The sequence below is a fragment of the Rhineura floridana genome, chromosome 10 (genome assembly GCF_030035675.1).
Source record: "Rhineura floridana isolate rRhiFlo1 chromosome 10, rRhiFlo1.hap2, whole genome shotgun sequence".
NCBI classification, from domain to species: domain Eukaryota; kingdom Metazoa; phylum Chordata; class Lepidosauria; order Squamata; family Rhineuridae; genus Rhineura; species Rhineura floridana.
This window is the reverse complement of record NC_084489.1, coordinates 21,376,372-21,395,692: the sequence shown is the minus strand read 5'-3', so window position 1 is coordinate 21,395,692 and position 19,321 is coordinate 21,376,372. Positions and strand designations below refer to the sequence as shown.

The window sequence follows — 19,321 nt, the reverse complement described above, 5'->3', positions numbered from 1 at the left end:
TCCCAGCTGATCGCAATCGTGCCTCCCAGCTGATTTGCGGTGGCACAATCGTGTCTGTTTCCACCCCCGCGCTCTAAAGCCTCTGCTGCTGCGCTGCCGCGCCTCCCAGCTGCTCGCAATCACGCCTCCCAACTGATTTGCAGTGGCGCGATCGTGTCTGTTTCCACCCCCGCGCTCTAAAGCCTCTGCTGCTGCGCTGCCGCACCTCTCAGCTGATCGCAATCGTGCCTCCCAGCTGATTTGCGGTGGCACAATCGTGTCTGTTTCCACCCCCATGTGCTAAAGCCTCTGCTGCTGCGCTGCCGCGCCTCCCAGCTGCTCGCAATCACGCCTCCCAGCTGATTTGCAGTGGCGCGATCGTGTCTGTTTCCACCCCTGCGCTCTAAAGCCTCTGCTGCTGTGCTGCGTTTCTGGAGAAATACAGGCATATGGAGCATGTATGTTATAGCAAGGCGACGTTAAGTGAAGCGACGTCAAGCGGGGTATGCCTGTAGTAAGACCTCAGTCTTAGTGAAATCAGGAACTTAATCAGGAGCATGCCGTCTTATTGTCAACCTGTCTCATATTAAGGCTAGATCTGTGGATGCACATTAGTCAGAGGAATGTCAAAAGCCATCTCTCTCATTTAATGTTAAGGAAGTACTGAGTCTATATTCTTATTTTATACATACCTGCTTCTGAAGAGCAACCTTAATTTCCCCATAGCCACTCCATACTGAAAGGTTTAAATCTACGAGAGCTTAGAGCCAGTCCATAGCTCAAGAAAGAGATGGCTGGCATTGCCCCACAAGTCTGGGTAACAGATCCTTTGCTTGGGAACACCTGAGCCTATTCTGACCTTGGTATATGCCAATTACCAGGGAAGAATGCCTGGGAATATCAAGCAAAACACTTGACCAGGCCATTACTGGGCTCTTTCATGGACTCCAGCACAGCAGCTGCAGTATTGCAACTTGTGTACAAACAATATCATCATTTGGCTAAACTTTGAAAGACTAAGAATATCTTATAAGTAGCAAGTGGTGTCTGTTTCCAATGAAATGCTCCAAAATTGCTAAAGTGATCTGTACCAACAAAGTGTCATTTGAGCACTCTCTCTAAATGCACATTAGGTAGTGTCTTAGAGCTAGGAGTTAAAAACCAGGAAGATTTTCCCTGTTGTCATTCTTCCTGCTCTCCCCCCCCCCCCCCGGATAGTCTTCTGGCTGGCTGAAGGTGTTGCATAGTAACATCAAGATTGGCAGGGCAAGCAGAGGTGTGGAGGAATGAAAAACATATAGGTTAAGAGAGATAGTTGATGATCCCTCTGGCTAATTTCAGAATATGACTAGAATGAATGCATGACACAGCATCTGCAATAGTCATGAAAACATTGTTTGTTTTAACTCCACACACAACTAGAAATGCATATTGAATCCATTTTAATATTCTTTTGCTGTGTTTGCTGACTATAGAACAAGTTCTCCATTCCCCCCTTTTATGGATTCTCCATAATATGAAAGTTTGGCAAATACTTCAGTTAAATAATGTACTGTATTCTTTTTCAGATGGACGGCTTCCAAAGACACTTTGACTCTCAGATTATTAGCTACGGAAAACAAATGATTGTTAACCTGGTATGATCTTAATTTAATTCTGCATCCAAGTTCAGGAAAGTATGACTGTGTGTTATTACTGTTGTATGTGACCTTTTCTTCCTTTGCAGGTTAACCAGAAGGGCTCAGAAAAACCTCTTGAACAAACTTTTTCAAAAATGGTAAACAGCTTGGGAAATGGAATGGTCAGGTACATGCCAAATGAAACATATTTGCATCTGTGTTGGAAAAACTGCTTGGTGTCGACTTCATATTCTCTAATAAAAAAATTAATCTCTCTTGATAGTCATTAATTGGACTCTGACCTAGATCTGCCACCCACCTTTCCCAAAATTGCATGCCTTATTATATGCTGTCTCCTACTGCTATTTGCTAAAAATGTCTTCTCCATGCACCTGACCTCCACAAGAACGATATATTTAGCTTCCCTGCCTGTACATTGATTTGTAATCAAACATTCTCTAATACAAAGATTAATCTGCGTACAAGAATTGAATAGTGAAGTTCTGTGTGAACATGACAATCACAAGCTTTCTATAGCTGCGCAGATTTTATTCAGGACTTTAAATGAATCTCCTTCCTTTAAAAAATAAGAGCTAGGGCAAAATTTGCCCCAGTAAGTTTAAATCCCCTTCTGCTACAATGGCAAGTAAGCACCGTGATCCTCATGTCACTTAATTGGAATAAACCTGTGCAAATTGTAAGCATGCCCATATCAAGTACACCATCAAAGCTCAAAGATGAGCAAGGGAGACGAGACATGAAGTAGAATGATACATGTGCCTGTGGGAGGGTGGGGAATCTAAAAAAATAGAAGCTGACTCTCTACCCTGGCATGGCAGAGAAACCCTTAAACCAAATTGTCAAAGATATGGATAGTTTTGTTGTGCGGTAAGATAGACGAGATGCAGGAGTGCCATGATGTGGCTTTTGACTTGGAGGTTCTATGGAAATGTTTATTTGTCTTGTAAATCTGTTGCTGGAGAAGGCTACTGGTAGTATTCAGTGCTAGTAGTTCTACTCTAGAGTAGACCCATTGAAGTTAATAGACATGACAAACGTGGACTCATTAATTTTGGTGGGTCTACTCTGAGTAGTAAGACTTAGCTGAATACAATCCTACAGACAGAAGTTATGTATATACTGTATTATATTAGAAACAATATTTATATACTACTCAGTACTGGGCAGTTAACAGTAAAAAACCTTTAACTTTGTAAAAACATAACATTTGTGAGTGAAGCTGGCAAAGTTTGCCTTGAAAATCCCTTTTTAGGTGGGCAGAACATACTATGAAAGGTCTTTTTCATTATTATTATTTTGGTAATGTTTCCTTTGCATCTGCTTTTGCTGAGATCTCCTTTTCTCCCCTGCTAACATAGATCTTTCTCTGTCCCAAAGATGCAAAAGGAAGCTGAATAGGTGGATATGATTCTCAGTGCATTTTGAGGAAATTCTTTATCAAGGGGGAACTTTTATGCTTGCTTAATAGTAAACGCTGCTTCTGACATCTTTTTCTGCTGCACCACCTTGGCCTGTATTCCCTTCCCTCCCCGCCTCATCCTGATCCAAATACTAGTGAATAGCTTCTTAACTTGCATGTGCTTTTTTTCTCTCCAGATATGTAGCATTTGATTTCCATAAAGAATGCAGTCATATGAGGTGGGACCGGCTCCAGATTTTATTGGATCAACTAGCTGAACAACAAGATGAATTTGGGTAATATATGCAACTGCAGTGTGCAGGCATTTAGTTGTGGTTAGTAGAAGTTACATAATAATTTGATTAGTGCACAGCAGATGCTAGCAGTAAACTGCTGCTTTATTCTAAAAGAAAATTGTATTGCTCTAGTAATTTTTAAGGACAATTATGGGCTGAAATCCAAAAACATTTATTTGAAGTTTCTTTGAAATCAGTGGAGTTCACTTCCCTTTGGATTTCCCTAGATTAGGTCCTCAGATCTTGTGTGGCTTCTCTTTCCATTTCTACACAACGGTGTAAAGATCTTGAAAGGATGGCACACCATGCCAATTGGCCATGTTTTTGTAAAGCTAGTGTCAGCTGCAAGGCATATTTGGAGGTGTGTGTGTGTGTAAATTGCTAAGGCAGACAATTGTAATTGGTTAGGAAGCTAGCAAATTTCATGCCCTTATTTTAATTTCTGGGAATGGATGAATTTCCAAAGGCTAACGAATAGGAAACTCAAAATTACATTCCTTGTCTTGATCCCCTGAATAAGAAGCACGTTGATTTTCTGTAACATGGTTGTATAAAAGGAACACTGCATCTTAAAATGCTGCTCTTTGAAGAAGAGTTTAGTCTGCAAGTTCAGGAACAAGTAACAATAAATGATCCACTCCATAGCTACTAGTAGGACATCCTTTTAATTTCATTGGAAGGCAAAAGAATGAACCATTAACTGAAGGTTTTGTAATGAAAAAAGGTATTGTGAGGATAATATAAACACAAGCAATATGGTTAGTGTGTGTGTGTGTGTGTGTGTGGGAGATACAGATATAGATATGTATGTATGTCACTTGCACATTTGTATAATGTCAAGAACGGCTCAGGTTGGCCAAAGTAAGATGACTCGACTAGAAGGAATTGTGGGGAATATTTTGCCTACATTCCTGGGATGATCTGAGCTGGGAAAAAGCTGTAGGCAAGGATCAACTGTTGTCTACTGCCTTGCTCTAGTTTGTATCTCTCCTCTAAAATAGTCTCTGAATCTTTCTTAGCCATGGTCTGAAGAGCTACTTTAGCTGCCTAAAGCCCAAGGGCTTGTTAGTGCCCATGGTTGTGTGTGTGTTGGTTTTTTTACTTTTATCAGCAGACTGTAATTTGCAAATACAAACAGCTTTTCAACATTTTTGATTTTGAACATGGCTTGCCATTTGGCATGGAGAGTGCTTTCAAGAAACAGAAGTCCAGAAGCCCTTGAGCACGTTTAACACTTTTTCTTCTCTGTAAATTACTCTGGCAGTAATTTCAGATATCTTGTATAAAAGAAAAAGTGTATCTTGGCAGGTGTTTGAAATAAGAGAAATAAGAAATGGAAAAGAACTTGAATAGTTATGACTGCAACCTTTGTGATCTAAACAAAACCAGTTCATTTCAGATTTAACTAGCAGTAATACTTTGAAGGCTTTGGGAATACTCTAAAGTTAAGGGGATTGTTTGGGGATTGTTTAAAAAATCTGGATAACAGTCATAAACATTTTCCTATGCTGATGCCACAGCTGTGGTAGTCTCCCAGAAAAGAATAAAAGTGGTATTTTGTAAACTCTTAGAGAAGCTCCATTATGTATTTCAGCTACTTTCTAGTTGATTCTGATGGGAAGGTGGTGATGCAACAAGAAGGAACATTCCGCAGTAATTGTATGGATTGCTTGGACCGGACGAATGTGATTCAGAGCCTTCTGGCACGGTGCTCTCTCCAAGCTCAACTGCAGGTACAGATTGCCTCCTAGTGTAAAACCTGTGTGTAAAGGGTTGTTGGTGGTATCCTAGACATTGTCATACAAATTGCCACCAATTATATATTCACTAATAGGCAAAAAACCTTGCGGTTTAAGAAAGTACCTACAGCCCACAGATATTTCTATCAAACTTTAAAAAGCAGGGAAATTGGGCAGCTATAGTGAATGCACCAGGGGAGCAGGAGACCTGACCTCGCCTCTGAGATATTGTACTGCCCTACAAATTTGTCAAAATGCAAACACCATTTGGGTTGGTCTTTCACAGTCCAATCCACTTCCTGTGTAGCTTGGAAGAATTATTAGTGAATTTATCTGCTTTTTAATCTGGAAGGTAAGAAATGGGATCCTGTCCAAGTTTACTGAGAATAGATTGATCATTTGCATGCTTACTGAATTCAGTGGGATTTACTCCCCTGCAATTATGCTTAGGGTAGGTGAAACTGACCACAGGGGATGGGGAGGAGGAGGAGGGAGGGGAAGGGCAGAGGGGAGGAGAGGGAGGGGAGAAGGCAGGAGAGGGAGGGGAGGGGAGGAGGACAGGTCTGATCATTTGCATGTTTATTGAGTTCAGTGAGATTTACTCCCGTGCAGTCATGCTTAGGATAAGTAAAACTGACTGGGGGGGAGGGAGGGCTGGAGTGGGCAGGGGAGAAGGAAGAGGGAGGGAGAGGAGAGGGGAAGGAGGGGAGAGGCAGGTCTGATCATTTGCATGCTTACTGAGTTCAATGGGATTTACTCCTATGCAATCATGGTTAGGATAGTTAAAACTGACCATGGGGGAGGAGGAGAGGGAGGGGGAAGGAAAAGGAATGGATTGGAGGGGGCAAAAGAAGAGAGGGGGCAGGTTTGATCATTTGCATGCTTATAGAGTTCAGTGGTATTTACTCCCGTGCAGTCATGCTTAAGATAGGTAAAAATGACCATGGGGAGGGGGAAGGGGGAGGAGGGGATTGGAAGGGGATGGGGATGGGGAGAGAGGGGGAAAGGAAGGGGGAGGGAAAAGGCAAGAGGGAGGGGATAGGAGGGAGGAGAAGAGGGGCTTGATTACTTTTTGAGTTCAATGGGATTTATTTCTGTGCAATCATGTTTGAAAATGGAAATGGACTGCCTTCAAGTCAATCCCGACTTATGGCAACTCTATGAATAGGGTTTTCATGGTAAAGGGTATTCAGAGGTGGTTTTACCATTGCCTTCCTCTGAGGCTGAGAGGCAGTGACTGGCTCAAGGTCACTCGGTGAGCTTTATGGCTGTGTGGGGATTCGAACCCTGGTCATAGTCCAACACTGACCCAGGGGAGGGGCAGGGAGGGTAGGAGGAGGGGAGGGGTTGGAGATTGGGTGAGTGGGCACTGGGCAGAGGGGAAGCCCCTTACCTTTCCAAAAGGAAAACGTGAACAGTATCATTGCTTTTCAGGGTTTCCCCCTCTTTTTATTCTATAGCAGGCACATACAGCCTCCCACCCAAATTTAAACCAAAACTGCCCCTGGCCACATCTGTTGGATGTTGTATCTGGCGCAAGCAGATGCCCAGGATGCAGAACAGTATAGTGACAGGCTAGATGCCAGTTGAAGCAATGAGCCAGACAAGTAATAAGTTTTAAGAGTCACTTTACTGACAATAGAATATATCACAAGCTCTCTCTCTGTACAAACTCCTCGACCCCCACACTCACAAGTGTCTGCTGGCCCTCTATATAGATAAGGCCAGCTGCCCGAGCCTAGGTTGCATAGCAACGTGTCCTTGAAGATGGCTCGAGCTCTGCCAACTTTCGCTTCTAAGTCACGTAGCTCACTTGTGGAAATTTGACCTCTGCTTTCTCGGTTTAATAGCCAACAATCCCCCACCTTAAATTTCCACATTCAGCCAGTTACATTTCTCTTCCATTTACATGTGTTACATTTTACATGTCATTACATTTACATCATTTGGTTTTATTCTTCTGATACATTTCCTTTTATTTCAGTTTACATCACTTTCATTTGTAATACAGTTACTCCATTGCAATCTCAGCATCATTTTCATTATATTTCATTACTCTTCATGATTTCCATCATCCCACTTTTTCCAGTTACTGAAGTCTATATGTTTAATGGAATTTATTTTAAATCTAACAGGTGGAATACCTTTTGTTGTTCTCTCTGATCTGCGTGGTTGTATTTCTGCCTTAGTGTCTGTGTCAGGCGATTCCTCTGTTTCTCTCTCAGAGCTAGAACTTGATTCACTACTGCTGCCTGTTTCTTCTTGTTTTATTGGTACTGTGTCTGCCTGTTCTTGTTCATTACTAACTTCAGTGTTTCCCAACTCCACATATGTTTTCTCTTCCCAATCCTGCTCTATTGCTTGCACGCTTCTGCTTAACACCACAGACCTTTGTTTTGGCATCCAAATTCTGTAATACGTGTTTTCAAATCCCAGCATGTACCCTTTGTCTGCTCTCCTTTGCAGCTTCCCTGTCCTTTTATTTTTGGGAACATGTACCCAGCATTCTGCTCCAAACCTAATCAAATGTTTTAATCTGGGTTTTCTGTCATACAATTTCTGATAAGGAGACATTCCAGTGGCCTTATGGAATATTCTGTTTTGAATGTAAGCTGAATACAGAACACACTCTCCCCAGAAACCTTGTGTTAAAGAGGAGTCACATAGCATTGATCTTATTGAGTCCTGAAGCAACCTGTTCCAGCGTTCAGCTAACCCGTTCTGATGAGGACTATAAGGGGCTGTTAACTCCTGTTTTATTCCTCTTTTATCCAAGTATTCAGTAAAAGAGTGTCCTAAGAACTCTCCTCCTTGATCTGATCTTATTCTCTGTATTTTGACACCAAACTGCACTTCAATTTTTGTAATAAATCTTTTCAGTTTCTCTGCAGCTTCACTTTTAGCTTTTAGTAAATAAACAGTGCAGAATTTTGAAAAATCATCAACTATTGTCAGGAAATATCTTGCACCCACCTGAGTAGGTTGAAATGGCCCCACTAAGTCCACGTGTATTAATTGATAAGGTGCATTTGTACTAGGCATGGCTTCTTTGTTCTTTGCAGCCACAACTGCCCTAGTTTGTTTACACACGTGGCAGTCTACATATTTTTCACAGTTTCTGTTGTTTTCACCACATTTTCATATCCTATATGGCCTAGTTTTCTGTGCCATAAATGAACACAATTATTATGGGGTTTCTTATTAGCACACATGAGTACATGATTTGTTTGTTTCACGTGTAAGAAGAACAATGAGTTCCTCACTATTCCTTTCATGAATATTTTTCCTCCTCTCATTACATGCACTGAACCCCTTTTGAACATTACATTGAACCCCATTTCATTGAGTTTCGACACAGCCATAATGTTGCATTCAATATCAGGAACAAACAGCACATCAGTCATAATGGTATTGAAACCTGCTAATTTCACTGTTCCCCTACTTTTGATCTGTTTCTTAGATCCATCAGCCATTATTACATGATCCTCTACGTCACAAAATGTATGAAACATGGATTTATCTTTGATTATACTATTTGTTGCCCCACTGTCAATTGCCCATAAATCTTTACAGTTATTTCCCTGCTCATTGTTAATACATTGCTTATTCTTACTAGCATAGATCACCTGTACACATGGTTTTCTTCCTTTTTCTCTTCTTCTTGCTTCACAATTCCTTTGAAGATGTTGCTTGGAACCACAAAAATAACATGCTTTTTGTCCATACAGTCTCTCTTGTGCTGCTTTGTTGTTCAGCTTTCCTAAGTTGTGTTTAGACTCAGTCCTTTCTTGCTTTGCCATTTCTTGCCTTCTTTGAAATTCTTGTAAAAGTTTTCCTTCTATATAATCCATATTGAGATTTGCATCGTCCATTGCTTCCAAAGAGCTCACCAGACTATCATAACTTGAATCTAGTGAAGATAATGTGATATACACTTTTTGCGTTTGAGAATGTTCAATTTCACGTTCTGACAACTCAGTAAACAGTCTGTTTATTTCTAACAAATGCTCTGACATGGTTGTATCTCCAGATAAGCACATCTGGTACAATCTTCTGGCAAGATATATTTTAGAACTGGCAGTCTTTTTCACATGAATATTTCTTAGTTTCCCAGGTTTCCTTAGCTGTTGTTGCATCACGCACGTGCAGTAGTTGAGAATCATCAATAGCAAGAACAATTAACGCCTTTGCCCTCTCATCCAGCCTTCTCCAATTTGCTGGAATAGGCACCCCGGCGGGTGGGTCTTCTGCGATAGCTTTCCACAGGTCTTCTTTCACTAGAAAAGCCTGCATTCTCTGTTTCCAAGTGCCATAATTTTTCCCTGTCAGCCTTTCCAAGGGAATCCCGGCCGATAACGTAATAGACATACTTTCACTTTTCACAGTTCACCGCCTTTGTAATTAGAGCTTCTCACCTCTGTCCTTCAGTTAGGTTTTTTTTTCCCACGGCTCTCTCACAGCTTTCAGCTCAGCTTTCGGTTTCTCCATCTCTCTGCTGTTTTACTCGCTGGTCTGCAGTTCTGGCTTTTCTCTGCCGCTTTTCTGCAATCCTCAGCACCAGGTAACCATCAGCACCAGGTAACCATCAGCACCAGGAAACCATCCTCTGCTACCACTTGTTGGATGTTGTATCTGGCGCAAGCAGATGCCCAGGATGCAGAACAGTATAGTGACAGGCTAGATGCCAGTTGAAGCAATGAGCCGGACAAGTAATAAGTTTTAAGAGTCACTTTACTGACAATAGAATATATCACAAGCTCTCTCTCTGTACAAACTCCTCGACCCCCACACTCACAAGTGTCTGCTGGCCCTCTATATAGATAAGGCCAGCTGCCCGAGCCTAGGTTGCATAGCAACGTGTCCTTGAAGATGGCTGGAGCTCTGCCAACTTTCGCTTATAAGTCACGTAGCTCACTTGTGGAAATTTAACCTCTGCTTTCTCGGTTTAATAGCCAACAACATCCACACTAGGCTTTTATTTCACTTTGGAGAGTCATGGCTTCTCTCAAAGAATCCTGGGAAGTGTAGTTAGTGAAGGGTTCTGAGAGTTGCTAGGAGGCGCCCTGTTCCCCTCACAGACCTTCAATCAGAGTGGCTAACTGTTAAACCAGTCTGGCCACTGGAGCTCTGTCAGTGGAATAGGAGTCTCCTCTCAGCACCCTTCACAAACTGCACTTCGCAGGATTCTTTGGGGGAAGCCATGACTGTCTCACTGAAATCAAAGTCTGGTGTGGGTGTGGCCCCCTGATTAGCCAAGCCAAGCAGCTGTGAGTCTGGCTTTTAGAACACTGACAGTTGGTTCTTACTGAGCATGCCCAACACTATCATTGGGTTCAAGCCAAAATTTATTAAATTAATTAAAAATCAGCCAGACATTTTTTTAATTTTTAAACTGCAGAAAGAAGAAGGAGGTCAGAGTAGGGGGCAAGGTCAGTTATAGGATTACAGGTACTCTGTGAACATGGCTGATTTTTAATGAATTTCAACGGATTATGAGAACTCTGACAGAAAAAAGTCCAAATGGGCTTTGGGTTTTCTCTCTCTCTTTTTAGACTTTGAACTCTCCATTCTCTCTGACTGTTTTGTGTATCGCCATGAAAATTGAGAGGGTTGTTAAGCAAGCGTTTCTGAGTTCAGGACTAAAAGTTTTGTTTTGAAATGAGCTTATGGGAAGCATCAGAATGGCATGGGGGGTAGTTTCGATTTAACATTGCGGAATGTGAAAAATCCACGCTGGCCATAGTATACAGCCACACTTGTGGCTGTATAATATAGTTTTTGTATTTCAAGTACATAGCTTCCAGAACATGCTTTTTCTGACACATTAAAATGATCCAATCTCCGTGCAGTTAAAACTTTAGCAGAATTCTAATGAGATTCTCAGTAATGGTTTCTTTTGTCATTGTAGAGATTGGGTGTATTGCATGTTGGGCAGAGAATTGAAGAACAAGCAGATTTTGAGAAAATCTATAAAAATGGTAGGTTTCTGTACTGATTGCTAAGTAAATCTTCCTCTTATGTGCTACTTGCTTGGTGTCTCTTTTTAAAGAAAAAAATGTTCTCTGTTCATAGCATGGGCCGACAATGCGAATGCGTGTGCCAAACAATATGCTGGAACGGGTGCCTTAAAAACAGATTACACAAGGTAAGTTTGACCCAGTCTGTCTTGGGGAAAAATGTATTGATGTAACTTCTCTAGAAGGATTTAGCTGTTAACTTACTTATAAACTGGTTTCCATAGTTACTCTGGAGTACATGTAGTCCACATGCTACAGTGAGAGGACTTGGAACAGAACATAATAGGAAAACTGTATCTTGTTCAGCCGAGCTGCTTCTCAAAGCAGCTTACTGCAATTAATCACTACTGTAACAAAAGCAGAGTAAATCTTTAAATATATTATAAAATCAGCAAAACGAACCAAATATACTGTGCAGAACAAAAACAAAAAAGCCATCTGTTACTGGTGGTTCCAATTTTTAATTTGTAGGCTTCATGTAAATGGCTGTAACTTTCTAGATTTTTATTTCTGTTATTGGCAACTTCTTTTGTGTTAAATGTAAATGAAAATATTATCTTTGTTGCACTAAGATGGTACTGTTGATACGGGCAACTGCTACACACTTGAATTCCTCCATACGTTTATATTTTCTATGTCTGTATTCAAATTTGACAAGACTTATATGGCCAAAATTTGAATGAACAAGGATAGAACATTGCTGAGAGGCCAGTGCTAGTATCTGGGCTATTTGTAAATATATGGAAAAGAGGAACTCTCTGAAGCATTTGTTTTGAAACCAGGAGGCCTTAGTGTAGAGCCCTTTTGGTAGTCCTTTGTGATGCTGGCAGGGAGGAGAGAAATTGGGTTGAACTGAATGGTGTTTTGGTCATAATAGGAAGGCCAAAGGGCTCGAGGCCTATCCTTTCATTCAGGGAGCAGGAGCATGAAGACCTCCCTCCACCACTACTAGTGTTACACCAGTTCCTCATCTATTTCCTTCACAAAATAATGAAATGGTTGCAGATGCTGAGAGCCCCGCTATATAGGTCAATTGCTGGTACCCTTAAGTACTTGACATTGAGGTCAAATTTCTGATTTCCCTTTTGAAGATGCCTGGGTTCTTTGTAATTCTCAAAGTCATCATCTTTTTTTTAATAGAACTGGGAAAAGAACTCAATGGGGCCTGCTAATGGATGGTTGGAACTCACTAATTCGTTACTACAAAAACAACTTTTCTGATGGATTTAGACAGGCAAGGACTTTCCTCTGTTTGTTTGTTTTTACTGTTGTTGCTTTTTATTAGCTTTAAATGAGTACTGTGTGTTGAATGAAAATCAGTGTGGCCACTGTGACCAGGGCTTATGGATACGTAAGTCGGGGAGGCTGTGTGGTGGTGGGTTGATGGAGACAGGTGGGAGTAGCCATGCAGAGAGGACTAGGCTAGTGTCACTTAGGAAAGACTTCCAAGAAGAGGTTCTTAAGAAGGAGGGACACAACAGAGGAGAAGGAGGTGTGGCTTAACGAGCCACCCAATGGGAAGCTGCTTCAGGCATTGGAAGAAGCATAATAAAAGGCTTTATGGGAGAATACAGAGAAGAGATAAGGGAATATAGGAAAAGAAATTAAGGCTGCAATCCAATACACACTTACCTGGGAGTAAGTCCCATTGAACCCAATGGAGCTTACTTCTGAGTTGACAGGTATTGGATTGCAGCCTAAGTCAAAGAAGAAAAGGAACAAGGTTTTTTCTTTCATATTCTGCCCTTTCTCCATGGTGCATACAGCGGGAGGGTATCTCTTCACTTTATTGTCACAACAATCCTGTGGAGGTAGGCTAGGCTGAATGATACTGAATGAACCTATGTTTGCTGTATCCACCACACTATACCATTCTTTAGCCACTACACTATACTATTCTGTCTCCAAGTGACTGGGAGCTTAGGGAGAGGGATGGCATAAGAACTGGAGGAGACCTCTCATCAGAGGCATCCTGCAGTTACTGAAAAGATGGCATGTGGTTGGAAGGAAAGCTACCAGAAGAGAAGGTACATGGTTTTAGATTACAAATGTGCAGAGTATTGTAATAGGAGGATGGATTTGGGAGATGCTGAATATTTCTTTCTTTGTAGGATAACATGGGGCTTAACTCTCAACCACTTAAGTCTGGATTGTTTTGCAGGATGCTATAGATCTATTTCTTGGAAATTATTCAGTGGATGAAGTAGATTCTCTCAGTCCTCTTCATGTACAAAAAGACTGGAAATTTTTGGCTGTAAGGATTTTGTCATTTTCGTATGCTATCTTCGTAACACTTTTTAAACTATTAATCATAGCTTAATTCAATGTAAACTGTTGATCACATGTCTTCTACATTTTACTTATCAGAACTAAAGCCCTGATTTGGCTTTTAAGAAAAGCAGGACATCTTTCAGGGGAAGGGCTGTAGCTCAGTGGTAGAGCATCGATTTTGCATGCAGAAGGACCCTAGTTCAATCCCCGGCATCTCCAGCTGGGCTGAGAAATACTTCCATCTTGAAACCCTGCAGAGCCACTGCCACCCAGTGTAGAGACAGTACTGAGCCAGATGGACCAATGATCCTGTGACTTCCATCTTTGGCTTTTTAAAAAAGGAAGTGTGTCCTGTATAAGATATGTATCGCTTCCTTTCTGGCCACTCAGAGTAGTGCCTTTGGGTTCCCAAACAGTCCTGGGACATAATTAAAGCAACCCTGTGGGTAGTTCAAGCAACCCAGTGGACATTTCTTTTGAGTTTATTTTCTTTGAAAGAAAATCTCAGCTTAGCGCAAACCAGGAATCCTGGTTTAAAAGCAAACAATGGTTTATTGCTAAACAAATGAAGTTGGCTTGTTTAGTAGTGAATCAGGGCTTGTTTTTAAACAAGATTTCTGGTTTGCATGTAACACTAAGATTCTTTGAAACAAAGTAAACTTAGCAGAAAACCTTTTCTGGACTATGTGAGAGGAGGAGTGTGCAAGCCCAATATTTGTCCATATAGCACCAAACCATGGTGTAGCGTTGTATGCAAATCAGTCCAGTGTAGTTCATAGTCAGGCAGGGATTTTAACTTTGATCCCGCATATATAAATGCACTGCTGTAGCTACTACACCACACTGTTATACAGTATCAATGACAAATAAATCCAATCCTGTTCTCTGTAGCTGAGCAGAATAGTTTGGAGGGCTAGGAAGAGGCTCTTTTTCCCCTTTGCTTTGGTGCTGCTTTCTATACTTTGAGGCAGCAGTTGCCTGTGCTGTTGCACCAGCTCAGGATTGGGCCTCCTGTCCCTGCACACCTTTCCTTGCTGCCTTCACCACATGTAAAAAAAATGCTTGGAGGTGCTGTGTTTGTTCGCCAATGGAGTGTCTCTTGGCGCAGGAGAATGAATCTGAATCTTTTAGCATGTTCAGTAACCAGGGATGAGGATTCCAAATAAATACTCAAACATTGGATTCTCCGTTTCAGTCATTCATTTCAACATAGACTGAGTAGGAGCATGCGAGCCTAAAGCTCACTCACAATTCCACCTTGCACAGATGGATGGGATGTGGAAAGTAATGCTGGAGTGGCTCCTTCAGTTGTGCTTAGAATAGGCTTGGTGAGCTCAACAGTAATGCAAAAGACTGTGGAAGTGAGAGGGACTCTGGGAAAAATAGTGCAGATCAGAAATCAGAAGAGCTAACAGAACTTGAGGGCAAACATTCTGTTCCTTACCCAGCTTCACTAATTTTTCATAGAGCCTAGATACAATCAAGCTCTGCTAAAACCTACTGGCTTCCATCAGGGAGGTATTATACCCCACTGCGTACATGCATTCAACCCCATTTTTGCAACTGTGCTGGAAACTTCTCAGAAACAAAAATTCATTTGATGTGCAAAAATCCCTTCTCCAGTGGGCATCAAGACACCCCCAAGTGGGTATTGCCTTCCTCTCCTGTTGCTTGAGGCAGGAAAGAGTTAACACACAAAAGGACTCTCACCTTAGCCCCTCCCACGGAGTGACGTTTTCCTAACTGGCTTCAGCAGTACTGTTTTTGCCTTGCTCTTCAGTCTGGCCGGCTTATATAACTTACTTAGAATCCCAAATCTGAGTCCTGTGGTATTTTAAAGGTGAACAAATTGTGGCATAAGGTTTTGTTTTTGGTTGAAGCTGATTGCATCTGGTGGAATAACTCACAAAAATTTATGCCACAATAATCTTTAAAATGCCATGGGTTAGTTAGTATGTGAAGCGTTTCTGAAAACAGAGTGTACCAGGAATCACATCTTGTTCCTGGTGAAATTGGCAAGTTACCCATGTTCTACTTGCCTGCACTGCGGCATGCTCTGTACTTTGTTTATAACTGAGATTTGAAACAGTACTTATTGCCTCTTAATTGTTTTTTCTCTCCTTTCTCAGTTGCCTATTATTATGGTGGTGGCTTTCTCAATGTGCATTATCTGTTTGCTTATGGCTGGTAAGTGATTACTTGACCCGTATGTAAAGGTGCAGTGAGTTATTGAAAGTTAATGGGAAGCTTTTACAATCACTTCTTGGCTAGACATGAGCAGTTTTTGGGTGAGAAATTACAAGCACCATCATGAACAAGTTGAGAAATGTGTTGGATAGCCTAGTGCTTTGGAGGAGCTCGGTGTTCTTCAGTCTGTGGCCTCCAAAGATCCCCTTGGACACGGATGAAATAGTATAATTGAGCAATAGAGCTGGAAGGCAACCTAAGCTGCTGCTCTACTCCAAGGCAGAATCTTCCATATCAAGTGTGCCTATAGTTTTCATTCACATTTGCTGCAAATGTAATCTGCTAATAAAGATATGGGGAGGGGAGAGGGAGACCCTGGTTTGTAGATCTCAAATAGTACTTTAGACTTAAGTCATTTTGACAGACTTCCATTTCTGTGATTGCTTATTATGGTTCCTTAATAGTTCTTACATTTGGTTGAAATCAATTTATTATGTTCACAGGTGACACATGGACAGAGACACTGGCCTACGTGGTGTTCTGGGGAAGTGCAAGCTTTGGAACTCTTGCTATCATCCTTTACAATGGCAAGGACTTTGTAGATGCACCCAGACTAGTTCAGAAGGAGAAGATGGACTGAATTTGTGTGTGTGGAAAGCAGCTTGGTAGGGATGGCTCCTCATCCCACACCTGGAGTCTCTACTGACCTGCTTTCCACACCAACCTGTGGCCTTTTTTTAGGTCTTTTTTAAACTTTCATCTTTCCAGGATGAAAAAGTGAATCTAACTTGTTACTTAGTGGAGATTGGCTATTTTGATGCTATAGTCACAATGATCTTAGGAGTATTGCATTTACTAGAGAGCTTGCGCACATACCATTAGGAGAATTAAGATATGAAACCCATATTGCACTGTGGAGCTATCATGTGTTAACTGGATTCATAAAAGGGTCTGCCAAGTTTTGCAACTCAGGAGTGTAATACTGTAAAATCTTTGAGATGGCTCAGCCCTTGAAAAGAGATGCTATTCTCCTGATTCTACCTAGGGATCCAGCCACTACCAGGATACATCCAAGTTTCATTATCTGATACTAGTAAAAAGCCTTGCTTGTTAATAAGGATTATTGCTGCTTAATTAAACGTCTAGTTGAGTGCCCTTGTAGTCAAGTGCAGGGTTGTATATATTTGTTCTCTTCTCCCTGCACATATTTTTCTCCCTGTACTCCCCCATCAAAATGCAAGCCTGTCCTGCCGTTTCTGGGGCTGTTGATGCAATATTCTGTTTAAATCATTGTTGAGAGGATGAGGTGTACAATTGACTTTGTTTAGAACATGTCTTGTGCTGCTTTAATGACTACAGTCCTTAGAAGATTTAGATTACAAACTTCAGTGTGATTCAAAGATTTTGTCTTATTAAGAAGATGTAAATGGAATCAAAGAATGTAAAACTGCTTATTTGAACCCTCTTATGCTAAAGGTCCAAAGTATTTGTTTCTTTCCGAACAGTCTCAAATGTAAAATGTATTTCTTATTAATTTGGCATCCATCTGCTGCTTATGCTGCTTTGGTTTTAGTAGGGATAATCTGTGGGGGAAATACACATTTGATGCATTTGCAGGGGGCTAAATTTCATATTTGCACTTGGGATCAATATCAGCTTACTTTTTGTGCATGCTGTAATTATATTTCTCTACAATTGTAACTTTCTGGAAACTACTAAGCTATAAGAATAGCCTTGTGCTGGTTATCAATAAATGTGTGTCTCAATTTTAGTGCTTCCAAGCTTTATATTAAAACTAGATGATCCTAAATCCAAGGACCAATTTTAAACTACTTTGTCAACCATTTTCTAATTACTTTTGTTCAGAACCAGACATAAATCAGCTTCAGGTACTGTGTATTGTTTAATTAGAATTCCTGTAATTACAGCTGTATAGTCAAGATTGCAATTATGGATTTAAATATTAGAACAGGTAGAGAGCTACAGTTAATACAATTTGTCACTCCAAGCTATTGAATATACTGTACAGGGCACGAATGGCAACTGGTCATTTTAACCTTTGAATAGTTGAGGGCCTCTGAGTTTGTTTCAATATTAGCCTCACAGTCACTTGTAATAAAATATATGCAGTTCCTGTTTGCTGACTGTTCTTTCCAGTGCATCATCTAAAAAGCAGTTTAAAAATTAAAATCCAAGTCATCCACTCAAATGTGTGGAAAAAATAAAAAGGTTACACATGACATGTTTGATTTCATTAGTGGATGATTTTTTTTAATGAGCCCTGCTTTGCCCTTCTGGTGTATTTTCCATTATGAACTGGTTGCAACAACAAAAAAGTTTGGGCAGCTTGCATTGTCAGAACAGAACTAAATTTTTGTAGACTTGAGGTTTGGAAAGATGTCTGCATTCCATTGCTTTTCAAAGAGGTTGCATTTCTAAGTCCACACACAATGTAATCAATAATAAAACTGTCATCTTTTCTAAATATTGACTTCTGTCTCTGAATCCTGAATGATAATATTGAAGAAGTGTGTGTTGGGAGATCCTGATCTTCAAAAGGAGCTGCCTGACTCTGAATCTAGAGAGAGGCTGCATTCAGTCTTGCAGCCTCTTGCATCAGCTCCTGTCTGGGTCAGGGGGCGTAAAAGCCTGCCAGCCATTGTGTGGCAGGTCTGCTGCCGATGGTCACCATCAAAGGGGGTCATCCCAGAGGCAAGGGTGCTATTTTTTTTAAAAAAAACAATCTAGAGGAGATTAGTAGCAGGGAGGGTGTACGGCGCATGTGTAGTTGCTGTGCAGGGTGACAGCCTGTGCAGTAACACTGATACAAAGCTTAGATCTCAGGACTGTTTGTCTTCCCTGATCAGGTGTTTATTTTTATTTCACTGAACTGTAATTTTTTTCTTACTTACACCATTTTTGTTTAATGGATGGGAATGTGAGAACTTAAATTATTTTAATTTTGTAATAATGAGGTCACCCTCATTAAAAGCTGATTGAATTAATAGGATAATTATGCTGAGAGGAAAGGGGGTAGTGGCTTTATTCAAAGGCATGCTGGAATTTTTGGCCAGCAGTGGATGCTATAAGCCTTGCAACTTGCTGATATAGATGATAGAAACGATGCTTAATTTAACCTGGCATTATTTATTCTGTAAGTGTACTGATTGTTATCAGTTTGGTGTGGGGAGACTTACAGAATAGTAACACTGTGGTGTACACTTGACATACAAGATGGCAACCGAACCATTTCATTTAAAACAAACAAAAACATGAGAAAAGACCACTAGAAATCTCTCTTCAACTGCTTCAGGGCTTAGGATTCCTCGGTGTTTAAACTCTGGACTAGGACTGCTTTAGGCTATGACTATGCATGTATCATGTGTATGACTGGTAATAGAAAGTTTATATTTCAGGCTGAAATTACTGTTATGCAATTGTCTTATTAAATACAGAGATTCCACATTGGGGAGACAGGTGTACTCTATGGATGCTCATGCCATTTGTTTCATAATTCTTAACCCTGTCTGCCTCTAAGTCCCTTAGATTGTGTCATGCTTTGATTGGGAAGAATACTGCCTGCATATTTTCTTTCTCAGTAAGCCAATCGACAAAAGCTATGCCCTTACACTTAATTTTTTTTTAAAAGTCCACCAGAATATCAGGAGGCCTAGTTTAAAATTCTTCCTCTCTGCCACAGGCTCACCATGTGGTATTGGGTACATTATGCTGGTACACTTGCAATCAAAGGGGTAGACGACTAATGATGGCTTACAGCAAAAATGAAACAATA

At 40.9% G+C, this 19,321-nt stretch overlaps 1 protein-coding gene across 1 annotated transcript in view; it reads left to right on the top strand.

Moving 5' to 3' along the window:
• SACM1L (SAC1 like phosphatidylinositide phosphatase) overlaps positions 1 to 18,005 on the top strand; it is a 47,631-nt gene extending 29,626 nt beyond the window's left edge. The window contains exons 11-20 of the mRNA XM_061587953.1: positions 1,548 to 1,616; positions 1,706 to 1,785; positions 3,216 to 3,314; positions 4,909 to 5,047; positions 10,962 to 11,031; positions 11,126 to 11,198; positions 12,211 to 12,304; positions 13,232 to 13,324; positions 15,471 to 15,528; positions 16,032 to 18,005. Coding sequence (XP_061443937.1) covers positions 1,548 to 1,616; positions 1,706 to 1,785; positions 3,216 to 3,314; positions 4,909 to 5,047; positions 10,962 to 11,031; positions 11,126 to 11,198; positions 12,211 to 12,304; positions 13,232 to 13,324; positions 15,471 to 15,528; positions 16,032 to 16,168 — 912 coding nt within the window. The 3' untranslated portion in view covers positions 16,169 to 18,005. The remainder of the gene's footprint in view (positions 1 to 1,547; positions 1,617 to 1,705; positions 1,786 to 3,215; positions 3,315 to 4,908; positions 5,048 to 10,961; positions 11,032 to 11,125; positions 11,199 to 12,210; positions 12,305 to 13,231; positions 13,325 to 15,470; positions 15,529 to 16,031) is intronic.
• The last annotated feature ends 1,316 nt before the right edge of the window (positions 18,006 to 19,321 follow it).